Below are 15,122 nucleotides of genomic sequence, written 5' to 3' on the forward strand. Positions count from 1 at the left end.
AAAGTACTTACATCTAAGTACTTATAGAAAAGTTAAGAAAATACTTCAGTCGCATAGAGCCTTTTAGGTTTGGTCTTTTTTAAGGCTCACAGAAGAAATTAGTTCCTCCTTAGTATGTAAGTGAGGTAAGACAGATCTGAATTTCACTCTAACTTAGGCTTTTGTTTTGGTGGGACTATTTTGCACACAAAATTAGCTCACACACAGAAATTGCACTTGTAATTGATTGCAACCAGAGAGGCTAATTGCAGACCCAATTAACTGACTTGAGTCCTTAGAATAAGGTGCAAAAGCCTTTTGCTTATGCAACTAATTGTGGACCTGACCTGATATTATGTGGGAAATTTTGTTTTGCATTCTCTGTTTTATTCAGAACTAGAAATAGAAACAAGACCCCCACTTTGTAATGTTGACAAGCACAAAGGTATTATAGATCCAATTTCCACACACTTCTTCCCTCCTGTACCCTGTACTGTACCCTGTACCTGTACTTCTTCCCTCCTGTACCCTGTACCTGTACTTCTGACTCTAAATCCCCAAGCAGTCAGCTCTGCAGGGAAGCCTGATAGAAACAGGCCTCCAAAGAGGTCAAATAATGAAAGTAACGGTTAGTGATATAAATTGGTTAATAAAATATAATTTAAAATGAAGCTGTCTTAAAATTCCAAAAGAGCTTGCTGAATATAAATTAAGTAGTAAAATAACCTGGACAGAAACTAGAATTAGAAAGCATTATTTTAAATCTGAGAGTAAAACTAGTTTTCTTCTAGATTACTCATACTCAGTTTAAATAAATACGTAATAAATCTGAAAGTCTTCCCTATTGCAGTAACTTTTGTTTGTTAACAACATAATAACCCATTTTAGGTAAGCAAGAAAAATTGCTAATCATGTATTTTCTAAGAGATAAGAACAAGCTCAGATATTTTTCTCAACTGAGTATTTAAAAAGCCCAATTTCACATTTTCAAAAGACAATAATACTTGGGCTTTGATCAAATTGTATTTGTTTCTAAAATTTAAGCTTTAGGTTATGAAATGACTTGTGGACATTAAATTGCATTTAACTAGCATTAAACTGTCATCTGGTACCTATTCCACAGGCATAATTCTCAAACCATACCTTTTTAAAAAAAAATGATTATGGCACAGTTTTTTCTTATGTACCACTTCCCCTGGGAATACTTGAAGACGATTTCAGCTAGCCATAACATGGCTACTTTGTCACCTGCACTGGAGACTTACCTACACAATTCATGAAAATAGAAGTGGATGAAAGTGAAGCAATTTTTTTCTCTAAATACATGGCCCCCCCAAATCTATTCAATATAGTAATTTTGTTCCCAGAGTTGAGAGGGATTCACTAATCAAAATCAGTTGGTAGGAATGTAAGACTCAGGGACGCATTTAACACAAGTTGCAGCCTTGTCCTCTCTTTCTACTTCCGTAGGAAATTTGTGATCAAATCTGTTGTGGAATTGGCCCCAGAAATAATGACACCATGCACTAGCCAATTGGGGCTGCACTAAGTTATTCGAACCCTAAAAATGAAAGCTTAGTAGCTGATAACTACATAATATATTACAGTTGTAGGCATTGGTTATTTGTTTATACAGTGTTGCACACACAGGAGTAACTGCATTCTCCAAACCCACAATCACAGGAAACACAGCCTTTCAGCAATGTTTTTGACCACAAAATATTTACCATGTATTTAAAAATCTATGGCTTAATGATACGAACATGAAGACAATTATACATTACAGAGTAACCACCTCTTTGAAAGGAGGAATTACGAAACATGATTGGCTGTTACATATTTTGAGAAGTATTCTCAGATGTAACAAAAAGTTTTAGCTATTTTTAACCAACAGAGGTAGGATGTTGTTGATTAATTGTCCAAAGAAACAGATTGGCCTTGTAATTTTATAAGATGATAAAAAGAAAGTCATCCTTTCCAGGTTATATAGGCTGATCTCTTAATTGTATATTGCATATTTTTATCATTTTTATTAATGAAATATAATTATAATCAAAAAAATCTACCATGGCTCATAGCAGGAATAGAATAGTAGGGTCTATTTTAAGTAAAATCTATCAGTCAAATTAAGAAAGAACTGCAATGAAGAATCCCAATTCCCCTAGAAAAATCAGAGGTCTAAATAAAACCTACAAACTAATTCTGCTTACAGTTTCTTTGCCCAAGTTACTTCCTCCACTTTTAATTTAACCCCTGTGCTTCTCTATTACAATGCATCATTTGCTACTACACTTAAACTCAGTGGCATTTTAAAATATATTGACATTAAATGAGATGTGCCAAGTATGGGGCTCTGGTCAGCCAATTAAACTCCCAGTGATGACTTTCCTCTCTCACTTCTCATCCTCCTCTAAAATACAAATAGAGAATGTATTGAGGTGGGATTTCCTCTTTTCTCTATGTGATCTTTTATTTCATTGCCAATTGATTTAATAGCAAAAAGGAATGTATATAGTTCAGCCTCTTTTTTTTCCCAACTGTGCATTATTTCAGCAAATTATCCTTGGGGTTAACACAGTTCGTGGTCTCCAAGATACTCCATTCCATAAAATTGTGGATCCTGTTATTACAAGGTTCATGAAAATGTTTTTCTGTTGCTCTGTATTGTCACAAAAGCCTAAAAGATAGAAAAACTAACTTTTATGCACAACTGCCATACCCCAAATGCTCATGAGACAATTCCTTCGTAACCCCACTCCATTTCACCAGAGGGTAAGAACTGTGCTCGCCTCCATTTGTGAACAGGGGCAGGGTGGAGGACCAGAGCCCAGAGGGTTATATCTGGAATCACATTTTTACTGTGCCTCCAAGCACACTGACCCCTTTCTACTTTCCCATTTTGAGTTGACAACTCAAAGACGCGAAGATTCTGTTCCTTCCACCTCAAGGCTGGGAAATCAGGACTTTCAATCAAATCTTTGCAGTCTTCAACATGTATTTTGGCAAGTAGGATGGAATCCTCAGTTCAGTTATGATATTGCCACATTAGATCTTTGAAACAGATGTATTGCCAAGATCTCCCAGACAGCAGTTCCAGAAAATCCAGGTCTTTGGGGATCAGGAACAAAGTACATTTAAAACTTCCAAATTTCTTTATAGCCCAAATTAAAATGAAAACATATTTCTATTCATCCATGTTGCATTCATCCAAGTAATCCAAATCAACACTCATTCACTGGTTAGATCAGGGTTGGCCCCAAGACCCTGTAATATTAAATTACCCAGTTGAGCTTGGTGGTGTACCATGAAATATGGAAACAGCACTGAACTGGATGTCAAATGACATCAGCTCCTGGGCTTCTGATGAAATGATTAATATTAGGATATGATCTAAAAAAAGTATTGCTTATACTAAGATAAAATATAATCTTTTTCATCTCCGTCATTCTCATAAAAAAAATTAAAATTTGTGTTCAGTGGTCCTCAAATTTACACTTGTAACAACAACTGAAGACCCTAAAGAGCGTTGGTTTACATAGGTTGTATCCGTCTATATTTACCACATTAGAAACTAAAACTGAGAAACTTTAAAAATATTGAATTTATTTTAAAATAACAATACTAAGCACATTACCAATGTTCATCTAAAAAACATATCTTTATTTTTTAAAAACCGTTTCTTTTCCAAAACAAAAAAAAATTGGTGAGGGGCTTCCCTGGTGGCGCAGTGGTAGAGAGTCCGCCTGCCGATGCAGGGGACAGGGGTTCGTGCCCCGGTCCGGGAAGATCCCACATGCCGCGGAGTGGCTGGGCCCATGAGCCATGGCCGCTGGGCCTGCGCATCCGGAGCCTGTGCTCCGCAATGGGAGAGGCCACAGCAGTGAGAGGCCCGCGTACCACAAAAAAAAAAAAAAAAAAAAATTGGTGAGAAGATCGGCACTGGTTGACAAGTTTGCAAATCTCTTAATAGAAGTTAGTTGGATTCTCCTATCTATTTCTGCATCCAATCTGTTGCAATATGTTGTTTTGGTTGAAGCATATGAAGAAAACCTGGCTTCATACAGATAAGTATTTGGAAAAGGGAGGTATACTTTATATATTTTACAGCCTTTTCAGATAACTGTGTATATTCTTCTTTGATTTTATACCAAAACTCAACAAGGATAATTTTTAGGAGTTAGTTGCAATATGGAATCTGAAATCAATAAACTTTTTGTATTTTGTGGGAAGATAACATTGAAAAGGGGAAATGTCATCTTAGTATTATTCTGAAAAGAGTTTTGACCTTCCACGCCCCCAGTCCTTTGGAGGGTCCCTCAACCACTCTTTGAGAATCACTGGCTTTAGTTGCATGCAATGCTGTGCCAGTCGCAGACAAAAAGTTTGAACAAGAGAAAGTCTTCACTCTTCTGAAGGAAAGGCTTTCAGAACGACACAGAATCCATTTGGACAGTTTGGTTTGAGAATGTTTTCAAAACTCAACAAATATTTGAGTTAAGTCCTGTGTTTTCTATGTCCTCATCACAAATTTCTCTAATTTTTCTCAGAAGCCCCCCAAAAACAACGCTCAGTTTTATTTTCATCAAATTGGCACTGGATGGACTATATAAATAACCCAGATAGGCCTCTCTCTTGCTGTATCTCATTTCCTATCTCAGTATCTTGTGCTTTCACACTTGCACAAGTAATTAAAACCATAATGTCTAGATCACATTTCTCTAGATGACTGCAGTATGCTGATCCGCAATCGTTTGTGAAGTATGTTCACATGTTCCCTAAATTTTTACTATTAGAGTCCAAAGGTTAGCTAATGGTTAACTTTTTATGAATTGCAACAATTCAAGATTATTTCTAAAACAATATCACTCTTGCTCAGCTTGCATCTAGTATGCTTTCTTGAGTGGAAGAGAAAGGGATGGAGTTACAGCTACTGCTGTTGTAACCCTGTGTATGCCCCTAGGAGTGTGTGATGCATTTGAACATTACCCATCACACGTATTCAAATGGGGAAAAGGTTAAGAATCACTGCTCCAGTCCATCAGACTGAGGCATGGATGACTACCATCTCAGGCCAGGGTGATCAGATGAATGACAACTATGTGGTAACTGGAAATCTGTTATTAACCCCTTCTCTGCCTTAGGTACCATTGTAAGGAATAGGACTTGGAGACAAAATAAACTAGGAGTCAACCACAGAGTAACAAACAGGGTTCAAGAACACTTGATTTTACTGCAACGGCAGAGGCGTGTCACAGAAGCACCCACAGTCCCAAGGAGGCATGGTCACTGAGCGTGGCCTTGCTCATGTTCTTAGGTTTCTGCAGTTGCTGTGAAGGAAAAGCCAATCCTAGCAGGACTGGTTTACTGGGTTGCAAAGAGGCAATTAGCATCATCTGATAAGCGTTTGTGTGCGAGTGGGGATAGGGATGGGAAAGGAGATGAAGGCAGAAATGAGGATGGAGAAATGGTAGCCAGTAACCATTAATGAGCATCCTTGGTTCAACAGAAGACCAAAAGTATGGTAGTTGGATAACTTCAGAGAGACAGCACCCGGGTACCCTTCTTCAGTGTGAAGCAGAGGCAATAATATTTTATTTATTTATTTATTTATTTATTTATTTATTTATTTTTGGCTGTGTTGGGTCTCCATTGCTGCGCACGGGCTTTCTCTAGCTGTGCCGAGCGGGGGCTACTCTTTGTTGCGGTGCTTAGGCTTCTTATTATGGTGGCTTCTCTTGTTGCGGAACACGGGCTCTAGGCGCACAGGCTTCAGTAGTTGTGGCACGTGGGCTCAGTAGCTGTGGCTTGCAGGCTCTAGAGCGCAGGCTCAGTAGCTGTGGCGCACAGGCTTAGTTCCTCCGTGGCATGTGGGATCTTCCCTGACCAGGGCTGGAACCCGTGTCCCCTGCATAGGCAGGCAGATTCTTAACCACTGTGCCACCATGGAAGTCCCAGGCAATAGTATTTTGAGGAAAGATGGAACACTCTATCAAACTATGAATATTTTGCAGGCGATGAAGGTGGCATAAGGAAAGAAGCTGCGTTCCTCTGTATACTGATAAGAGAAAGTACCCCTTTATGCCAGTGCTGTTTTATTCTATGCTGATGAGGACCTAGAAAAAGCTACAAATCCCACTTACCATTCTTTGAATTCCTCAGAAGTTCTCCAGATCAGAGAACCCAGTTTCATGAGTGTTGTAAGGAGAGGAGGGAACGATGAAAACACAAGAGAGAAAGGGCTAAGAATTTAAAAGACAGATTCTTTGAGTAAGCTCTTCAGGCACGTTTCATTGACTCATTTGACTGGCGATATCACAGCGTTTCTGCTCCAGTGGAGCTTACAGTCTGGCTACAGGAGCCAGAGTGATGCAGTGGGGAGGAGAAATGTACAACAAACAAGTAAACAAGCCAGCAAAGAAACCTGTAATGACAAAATGAGAAAAGTGTGGTGAAGAGAGGGTGCCAGAGAAAGACAGTGAGGGGAGACTGAGAACCTTCTTAGAAAAGGGTGGTCAGGCACACCTGATGGTGATTAGGGCCAATCAGCTCCATAAGCTAGAAGAACAGTACTTTGATAGCTCAAATAATTTGCACACATAATAATAATAATTTCTCTACATTTCAGTGAGGTTCCTTTTGAGAATTTAAGTCACACTCAGCTGAGGTTAGGAAAGAAATAGTAAAACAACAATATTTACTGAGTGCTTATTCTGAACTCTGATTATGGATCTCCGTCCCCCATGCCCCATCTTTCAATTACAGGTGAAAGAGGAGTAGAATGTCTGGGGGGTGGTACTTATTGGGAGTAAGGGAAGGTAGACAGTCATAATAGTTTTCTATTGCCCTCTGACCAGATACCACAAGCTTAGTGGCTTAAAGCAATACACATTTGTTACCTTACAGCAATAATTTTGTAGTTCAGAAGTAGGAAAGGGGCTAAAATCAAGGTGTGGGCAGGGCTGCATTCCTTCCTGGAGGCTCTATGGGAGAATCTGTTTTCTCACTCTTTCCAGCTTCTAGAAGCCACCCACAAAGGAATGAACAGGGAAAGCCCGGGGCCCCCTTCCTCCATCTTTAAAGGCAGCAATGTGGCATCTCTGTGCCTGTCTTCTGTAGTCCCTTCTGTAGTCTGCCTCCCTCCCCGACTTTTAAGGACTTTTATGATGACACTGGGTCCAGCCCAATAATCCATGAGAACTTCCTTATTTTAAGGTCAGCTGATTAGCAACCTTAATTCCATCTGCAACTTTATTTCCCCTTTGCCATGTAACTTAGCATAGTCACAGTGTCTGGGGATTAGAACATGGACATCTTTGGATGGCCACTATTCTGTCTGACACAACAATTGGAAATGAAAGTGGGAAAAGAAAGCAACTATACTCCAATAAAAATTAATTTAAAACAATAAAAGTGGGAAAAGAGGCAAAGGCCCTCTGTCCCTTCTGGAGTTCTCTGCTCACTCTTGGAGAGTCATCTTCTCTCTTGCTTGACGTAACCATATTTGTCACAAGAGCTAAAGACATAGTAGTTGAACTACATAATAATTTGTAGGTTTATGTTATCTCGGACAAGAAACAACGCACTTGTCCTGAATTTCCTTATCTATAACGGGACAAGGTTGAAGTAGATGGTTTCTCAAATCTCCTCTGGTGTTTCTAGTCTCACCTTTGATATATTCATGTCTTTGTAGATTATATTCCAAATTATATTCCAAAGTGTATTATATTCCACCGGGCATGTGTGCTGAACTCCCCAAGGCCACAACATCCTTCTTGACAGTTTCCTGGTTAAGTCACTGTTGTATTTAATATATGCTGCCGGCATCGATGAGGTCTTCCACCCAGGAATCAACACGTGTATTTTGTGGATGTACAAAACATAAGAATAAATCTGACGTTTAAAAAAATTGACTCCTAACTTCTGCTCTGCTGATAGCAATGTGTCTTGCATTGTATCTTGCTCATGTGGAATGATCTGTTGCTTGTGACAGAATTTGCTGTTGCTGTTACAAGCTTTGGAAGTACACATAGCTTGTGACATTAAAATATCTTCTGTTTACACAGCACTTTACGGTTGACAAAATGTTTTTCTATTTTTTGCTTCATATGATCCTCTTTAACAATGTCCTGAGATTAACATACAGTTCTTTAAAATGGGTGTACTTGTAGGGTTAACTGAGTAACCAGTTTTATCATAATCCTGCATAATCATAATTGGGTCTTCGTTGCTGCGCGCGGGCTTTCTCCAGTTGCAGTGAGTGAGGGCTCCTCTTCATTGCGGTGCGCGGGCTTCTCATTGCGGTGGCTTCTCTTGTTGTGGAGCACGGGCTCTAGGCTCGCAGACTTCAGTAGCTGTGGCACGGGGGTGCAGTAGTTGTGGCTCATGGGCTCTAGACCGCAGACTCAGTAGTTGTGGCTTACGGACTTAGTTGCTCCGCAGCATGTGGGATCTTCCCAGACCAGGGCTCAAACCCGTGTCCCCTGCATTGGCAGGTGGATTTATATGCATCCTTGATCAGGGTAATAGAGGTACTAAGTAATTCGTTGGAAAACTGACCTCGAGTAATTGAAACACGGACTTTCTCACATGCTGCATATGTGGCAACAGAGTGATGAGACATCCTTTATATTTTAAATTGGACATCATTTTAATGAGCTATCTCACACTGCCTTTTATCTTTACTTCTGAAAGGAAATGTGTTCATAGAATACGTTCATAGAATGATTAATGCACTTTTCTTAATCATACTTTATTCTCTAGGCATTTTCCTGCCTTCTTATAGTCTTGATATATGTTATTCACAATACATCTTCCTAAACACTTATCTGAGTATAGATAGAATTATACCTAGGCAAAATCCCAAGAGTTACAATATTGCAACCACACATCAAGATGGCATTGTTTGTAGCTGTCTATATTAACTTTCATATGTGGATGAGTTCCCAAAATTATTTTAGAAATTAATAATTTTTCAAAAATAATTCAAACAGCCCACGTATCCTTCTGCCTTTTTAGTTCTTAAGTTCATCTGCATAAAGCAAGAGGGAGGCTTTTAGATGAATTGTAAACTCATTTAATTTCCAGACATTGTCTAGTGTTTAAACCCTAACATCAAAGCAAAGAGCCAATTATCAGAGTTCATTTGATCTGAAGCCCTGTTGCCTGAATTGCTATAGTTTTCCTTATGCTGAAAAGGAAATCTGTGTCACATCTCAAAGATGTAGTTTTTAAAATCACTTTATCTATAGCAGTTTAACTTGAAACATGTGTTTGGGCTCACTAACCACAAGGAGGCATTGAAGCATCTATTCAAAATGTGAAAAGCAATTTTATTTTTTTAAAAGTTACACCTACAGCTGCTGAGTTTCATATAAGCAATTATACTGCTTGTGAGTATGCATGCCTTTTAAGTTCATGTTTTGGTCCACGTTCATTTTTTATTTTAACCCCTGCAATAGCAGAAAGTGTTGCCGCTGCTGTTGCCATTGTGGAAGATTTGGGGACCGTAGTAAATCCATGTGTGCTTTCCTTCTGCTGTTCCAACTGACATGAAGGAAAATGGTGGGGCTTTCATCGGTACTGACAAAGTAACTGCATTAACCTTTATTGTCCTTTAACGTTACAAGATCTTTTGACTGTGTGAACAGAAGCATATTTTAGTATTTAGAATTACTTAAATACATATTCGCAACAGTAAGAGTTTTAGCTGAAATCTGTGTGTCAGTTGAGAGTGATTCCAGGACACATCTTCAAAATGCCACATAAGAAGCATAGGACAACCCTCAGAATGGCAGAAAATATTCGCAAATGAAGCAACTGACAAAGGATTAATCTCCAAAATATACAAGCAGCTCATGTAGCTCAATCAAAAAAACAAACAACCCAATCCAAAAATGGGAAGAAGACCTAAATAGACATTTCTCCAAAGAAGATATACAGATTGCCAGCAAACACATGAAAGGATACGCAACATCACTAATCATTAGAGAAATGCAAATCAAAACTACAATGAGGTATCACCTCACACCGTCAGAATGGCCATCATCAAAAAATCTACAGGACTTCCCTGGTGGCACAGTGGTTAAGAATCTGCCTGCCAATGCAGGGGACACAGGTTTGAGCCCTGGTCCAGGAAGATCCCACATGCCACGGAGCAACTAAGCCCGTGCACCACAACTACTGACCCTGAGCGCCACAGCTACTGAAGCCCATGTGCCTAGAGCCCATGCTCCACAACAAGAGAAGCCACCGCAATGAGAAGCCCACACACTGCAACAAAGAGCAGCCCCCACTCACCGCAACTAGAGAGAGTCCATGTGCAGCAACGAAGACCCAACGCAGCCAAAAAAATTTTTTTTAAAAATCTACAAACAATAAATGCTGGAGAAGGTGTGGATAAAAGGGAACCCTCCTGCACATTCTTGGTGGGAATGTAAATTGATACAGCCACTATGGAGAACAGTATGGAGGTTCCTTAAAAAACTAAAATTAGAACTCCCATATGACCCAGCAATCCCACCACAGGGCATAAAACCATAATTCAAAAGGAGTCATGTACGACAGTGTTCATTGCAGCACTATTTACAATAGCCAGGATGTGGAAGCAACCTAAGCGTCCATCGACAGATGAATGGATAAAGAAGATGTGGCACATATATACAATGGAATATTACTCAGCCATAAAAAGAAACAAAATTGAGTTATTTGTAGTGAGGTGGATGAACCTAGAGTCTGTCATACAGAGTGAACTAAGTCAGAAAGAGAAAAACAAATACTGTATGCTAACACATATATATGGAATCTAAAAAAAAAAAAAGGTTCTGAAGGACCTAGGGGCAGGACAGCAATAAAGACACAGACGTAGAGAATGGACTTGAGGACACGGGGAGGGGGAAGGGTAAGCTGGGACGAAGTGAGAGAGTGGCATGAACATATATACACTACCAAATGCAAAATAGATAGCTAGTGGGAAGCAGCCGCATAGCACAGGAGAATCAGCTCTGCTTTGTGACCACCTAGAGGGGTGGGATAGGGAGGGTGGGAGGGAGATGCAAGAGGGAGGGGATATGGGGATATACGTATACGTACAGCTGATTCACTTCGTTATACAGCAGCAACTAACACCACAATGTAAAGCAATTATACTCCAATAAAGATGTTAAAAAATAAAAGGCAAAAAAACAAAAAGCCAATATAGTTTTTAAACCTGAGCATAACTTTCTTACGTGCTCTTTTGAACATTCATGTTAAAATTTCCGAAACTTTTCCCGTGTTTCTATAATCCTGATTCCCAGAAGCTTTGCTGATATTGAAAAATATGAACCTCTCTGTTGCAGAATATGCTTCTCAGCACATCTTCCAGAATTAATGCTTAATCCCCTGAGAAGCAAGGACCTCATTCTTAGGAGTTGGATTGTTTCTGCGAGATGCTTCAGAGACAATTCTTTCCTGGAAATGTGGACCATGACACTGTGAAATCCTACTGTGCCATTTTGCCATGTTGACTTGCTCTTTCTGGGTTTTGACATCTGGTTTGCCTTTTAGGATATTCCCAGCCTGTGCGACAAAATATTGACGACTTCAGCACGCAGCAGAACATGCAGCTGGGGAGGCTGTGTGACATCTTAGGTACAGTAAATACTTTTACACAAATGGCTCTTTGGAATGTTTATCAGTGGATGTTGATTAAACGTTCATTTTTTGCTTTTTTTTCTGTACAAGGAAAAGGCTTGGACTTCTAATCTTCTTGCAGGGCAATTGAATGTTTTGTTCCAAAGAACAGATTTATAGTGAAGTCAGTTGAATAAACAAATGACATTTTAACCAATTTACTTGGGCAGTTTTCTAATTCTCTTTGCTGCAGGCTTGAATAAGGATGTATCTCCTATAGCCCCAACTCTTCTTCATTTACTGAATCTGGCAGTGAATGAAGTCAACATTATATATTTGTGTCAATATTGTCTATTATATTATCTGAGGAATGGGTGGAAGGTAACAGAAATGAAAAGCATTATGTTTTCATTATAAGAATAAGAGGGAAATGAAGATAGATTTTTAAAAGAAGGTTTTATTTAAATATATATAATCTAGTTATGAGAAAATAGGAAGTACCTAGTGGAAGGAATTATTAGAAATACAGACCTTGAGCGATAGACACATCTTTGTAAGAGTCAAGTTCTAATATTGGTTTGGTCAGTTCTAAATCAGACACCAACCAGGGGCCAAGAAGGAAGGATAAAAGAACTCTAGGCTTTGGTTGACACTGTTTGAGGTGAGGTTTAAAGAATAAATGTTTCAAAGCCTAAGTAATAATATTGAATCAGTGTGGGAAGTCCTGGCCAGAAATTCAGGGTTAAACGAAAACTAGAATTTTTTAGTTACCAAATAAGAACTTCTTTGTTTTGTTAAAATATAATTGCTTTGGCCCTTATTTAAGCAAAACAAGGAAGAATTTTAAATTATCAATGACCAATTTAGCTGGCTCCCTGGAATGACATACTTTACGTGATTCATATATATTTCAGCATCATTATTATTTTATAAATGCCATTTGGTAACAAAAATACATCAATACTAGAAATTTACAGTGTCCTAAAATAATAATAGGGTAATTGCTTTAATCTATTATCTAGGCACTAATGTTGTTTTTCAACCTTACCAAAAAAAAATTTAATGACTTAAGATTGATTTGTTAGTGCTGAGCTATTTCAACTAAAAACCTGACTGGGTGGAAACCAATGAAGTGCAGCAGAGGGCTGACTTTGCTCTAATTTATTTGAGTAATTTTTTTCTTTAGTTTTTTATATACCTTTCTATATATAGTCCATCACCAAAGAATTTCCTTACAAAGGATTCTTATTAATAATGAGAAGACTTAAGAGTATTAGGTTTCTATTTTAAATAACTCAATAATTCAGTCTATGTCTATCTGCAATGGAAAATTTTGCTAAGATGAACATTTCTGAGAGATTATTAACCAAATGCCTTTTCTCGGTACACTATCTTCATGATAACAATGCAATCCTAAAACCTCTTCAAGAGAAGTAATAAAAGTGTAGAAGTAAGTGAGAAAATAGAAAAAGTACTTGCTTGTGAAGTAAAAATATGAAGAAACTAGGAAAATTAGTGATAATTTTATGGAAGAATAAATGATTATCTTTCTTTAACTTGTGTTAATTCCTAGTAAAGGGTGTTGATTTTTCTGCTTATTCAGGGGAAACAAAGGTAATCTGATCACATTAAGACTTGTTGTTTGGATACTGGCTGTGAAGTCAGGGTGTCAGGTGGAGAGACCTCAACAGCTTGTATCTTCAATTCCTAGATGAGTTAAGCAAGAGGGTGACTGATGTTGACTACTGACTAACAGTCAAAACAATCTTCATCTTCTTCTTAATTCCTTTCCAAAATCACCTGTCAATTAATTTTGAACATTTGTTGATTCACAATCAAACCACCCTAATACTGGATATTACTGTTAGTGATTATAGTATTCCTTTGCCAGAAATGAACGGGAAAGGTAAAATTAGTAACATGATTGGTTATCATTTACAACCCAGAAATTTCTTCCCAAGAAAAATTTAGTTTTCTTCTGCTATGGAGACTTTATTAAGTTATTTTTGTTGTTTGCTTTTTGTGTCCGTTTTTTATTATACTTAAAAAAAAATACTAGTTTGGTTTTAAAGACCACTAGTTTAGTAAGACACTAGTCTCTTCTTGAAAACACGAGATTTCGGATAACGAATTTGATCATTCAGCAGTTGGATACAAGTTATTTAACTACTGTCTCCTCAGTTAATTTATTTTGAGGTTCATGTGACAATGTGGTTTCAACATTAAACAGGAGCCACTTAAATATTTACATTTACGAAGCACCTACTCTGGGCCCAGCTCTGGGCCAGTTCAGAAGACACTGCTTCTAGCCACAAGATGCTCTTCTCCAGAACAGATTTCTCCTGCATGCCATGGGTCTCACTAATTGTGTAAGACTTTCCAGTTCCCGAATCTCTCCATTCTCCCAGATCCCTCTGGTCAGCTCACAAGTATTTATTGAGTGGCTCCTGCATCCTCGACATTGTACCAGGGCATGGGGGATTATATGAAAAGTATACACCTTGCCTTTATAGAGTTTGGACGGAGAAGATTGAAAGATTTGGAACAACAGGATGGAACAGCAGGGGACACTACTTCACCGTGTTTAATCTTGAGGCACTAGTTAAAAGGAGCACAAGTGTGGAAGGCGGGGTGTGGAACCACTGTTAGCTGGCCTAGTCAGGGTGGGCTGTGGAGCAGATTGGTGCATCTGTACTGTCTGCTGAGCACCTACTATGTGCCAGATACTGCACCAGGTGCTTTATATATATTCTTTCATTTCATACTCTCCAAAACTCTGTGCCCCAGGAGACTTTATTCCCCATTTTACAGATGAAGAAAGCAATGCTTAGAAAGGTTAAATAATATGCCCAGCCTCCTAGAAAGCTGAGCGAGCATTTAATCAGTCTATGCTCTGTATACTCTGCTAAACTGAACAGAGGAGTCTTAAAATCTCTTCTCAGCCCTACTTGACCAAGGAAACATTTTACAGTGCTCCCTCCTCCAACCCTCCCTGGGCACCTGGTCTGCATGTGTCTTGTGTCCACCACCCTCCACCATGTTTTACAGCTGTTTATACATGTGAAATGGTTGCTCCTCACAGGCAGCATCTCAGTTGCTTTGACTCTGGTATCTCCTTCCATGTCTAGCCAAGTGCTTTGCCCCTACTGATCAGTCAGTTATTTTACAAAAATGAATGGGTGACTCCACCGGCTGATGATTTCCTGTACATACTCCCAAAAATATTCTGCAGCCTGGAGTGGGGGTAATCTCTTCTCACTATTCCATTCGGATGGGATATTTAATTAGGATTTCTTTCTATGCACATAATAAGAAGCACATCTTGAGAAGGAGAACAGTTAAATTAAGATAGCGTTTCCTTTAAACCAAGAATCACTAGATGTCCTATTTAAGTAATATATTCCTCTTTGGGAATGGAGAAAGGAAAAGGTTGCTTTCTTGAAATAATCATTGCTATGGTCATAATCAGACCATTTATTTGGACAGAACATTCCCTGAATTGGCCTTGCCAAGTCCAGGCAGCATAAGAAATT

At 38.7% G+C, this 15,122-nt stretch overlaps 1 protein-coding gene across 7 annotated transcripts in view; it reads left to right on the forward strand.

Moving 5' to 3' along the window:
- IQCH (IQ motif containing H) overlaps window positions 1-15,122 on the forward strand; it is a 209,916-nt gene that overhangs the window by 115,023 nt on the left and 79,771 nt on the right. For all 7 annotated transcript variants that reach the window (XM_067751661.1, XM_067751662.1, XM_067751664.1 and 4 more), the window contains one exon: window positions 11,524-11,607. In XM_067751661.1, the coding sequence (XP_067607762.1) occupies window positions 11,524-11,607 (84 nt within the window). The remainder of the gene's footprint in view (window positions 1-11,523; window positions 11,608-15,122) is intronic.

The sequence above is a fragment of the Pseudorca crassidens genome, chromosome 1, assembly GCF_039906515.1.
Source record: "Pseudorca crassidens isolate mPseCra1 chromosome 1, mPseCra1.hap1, whole genome shotgun sequence".
Lineage (NCBI taxonomy): Eukaryota > Metazoa > Chordata > Mammalia > Artiodactyla > Delphinidae > Pseudorca > Pseudorca crassidens.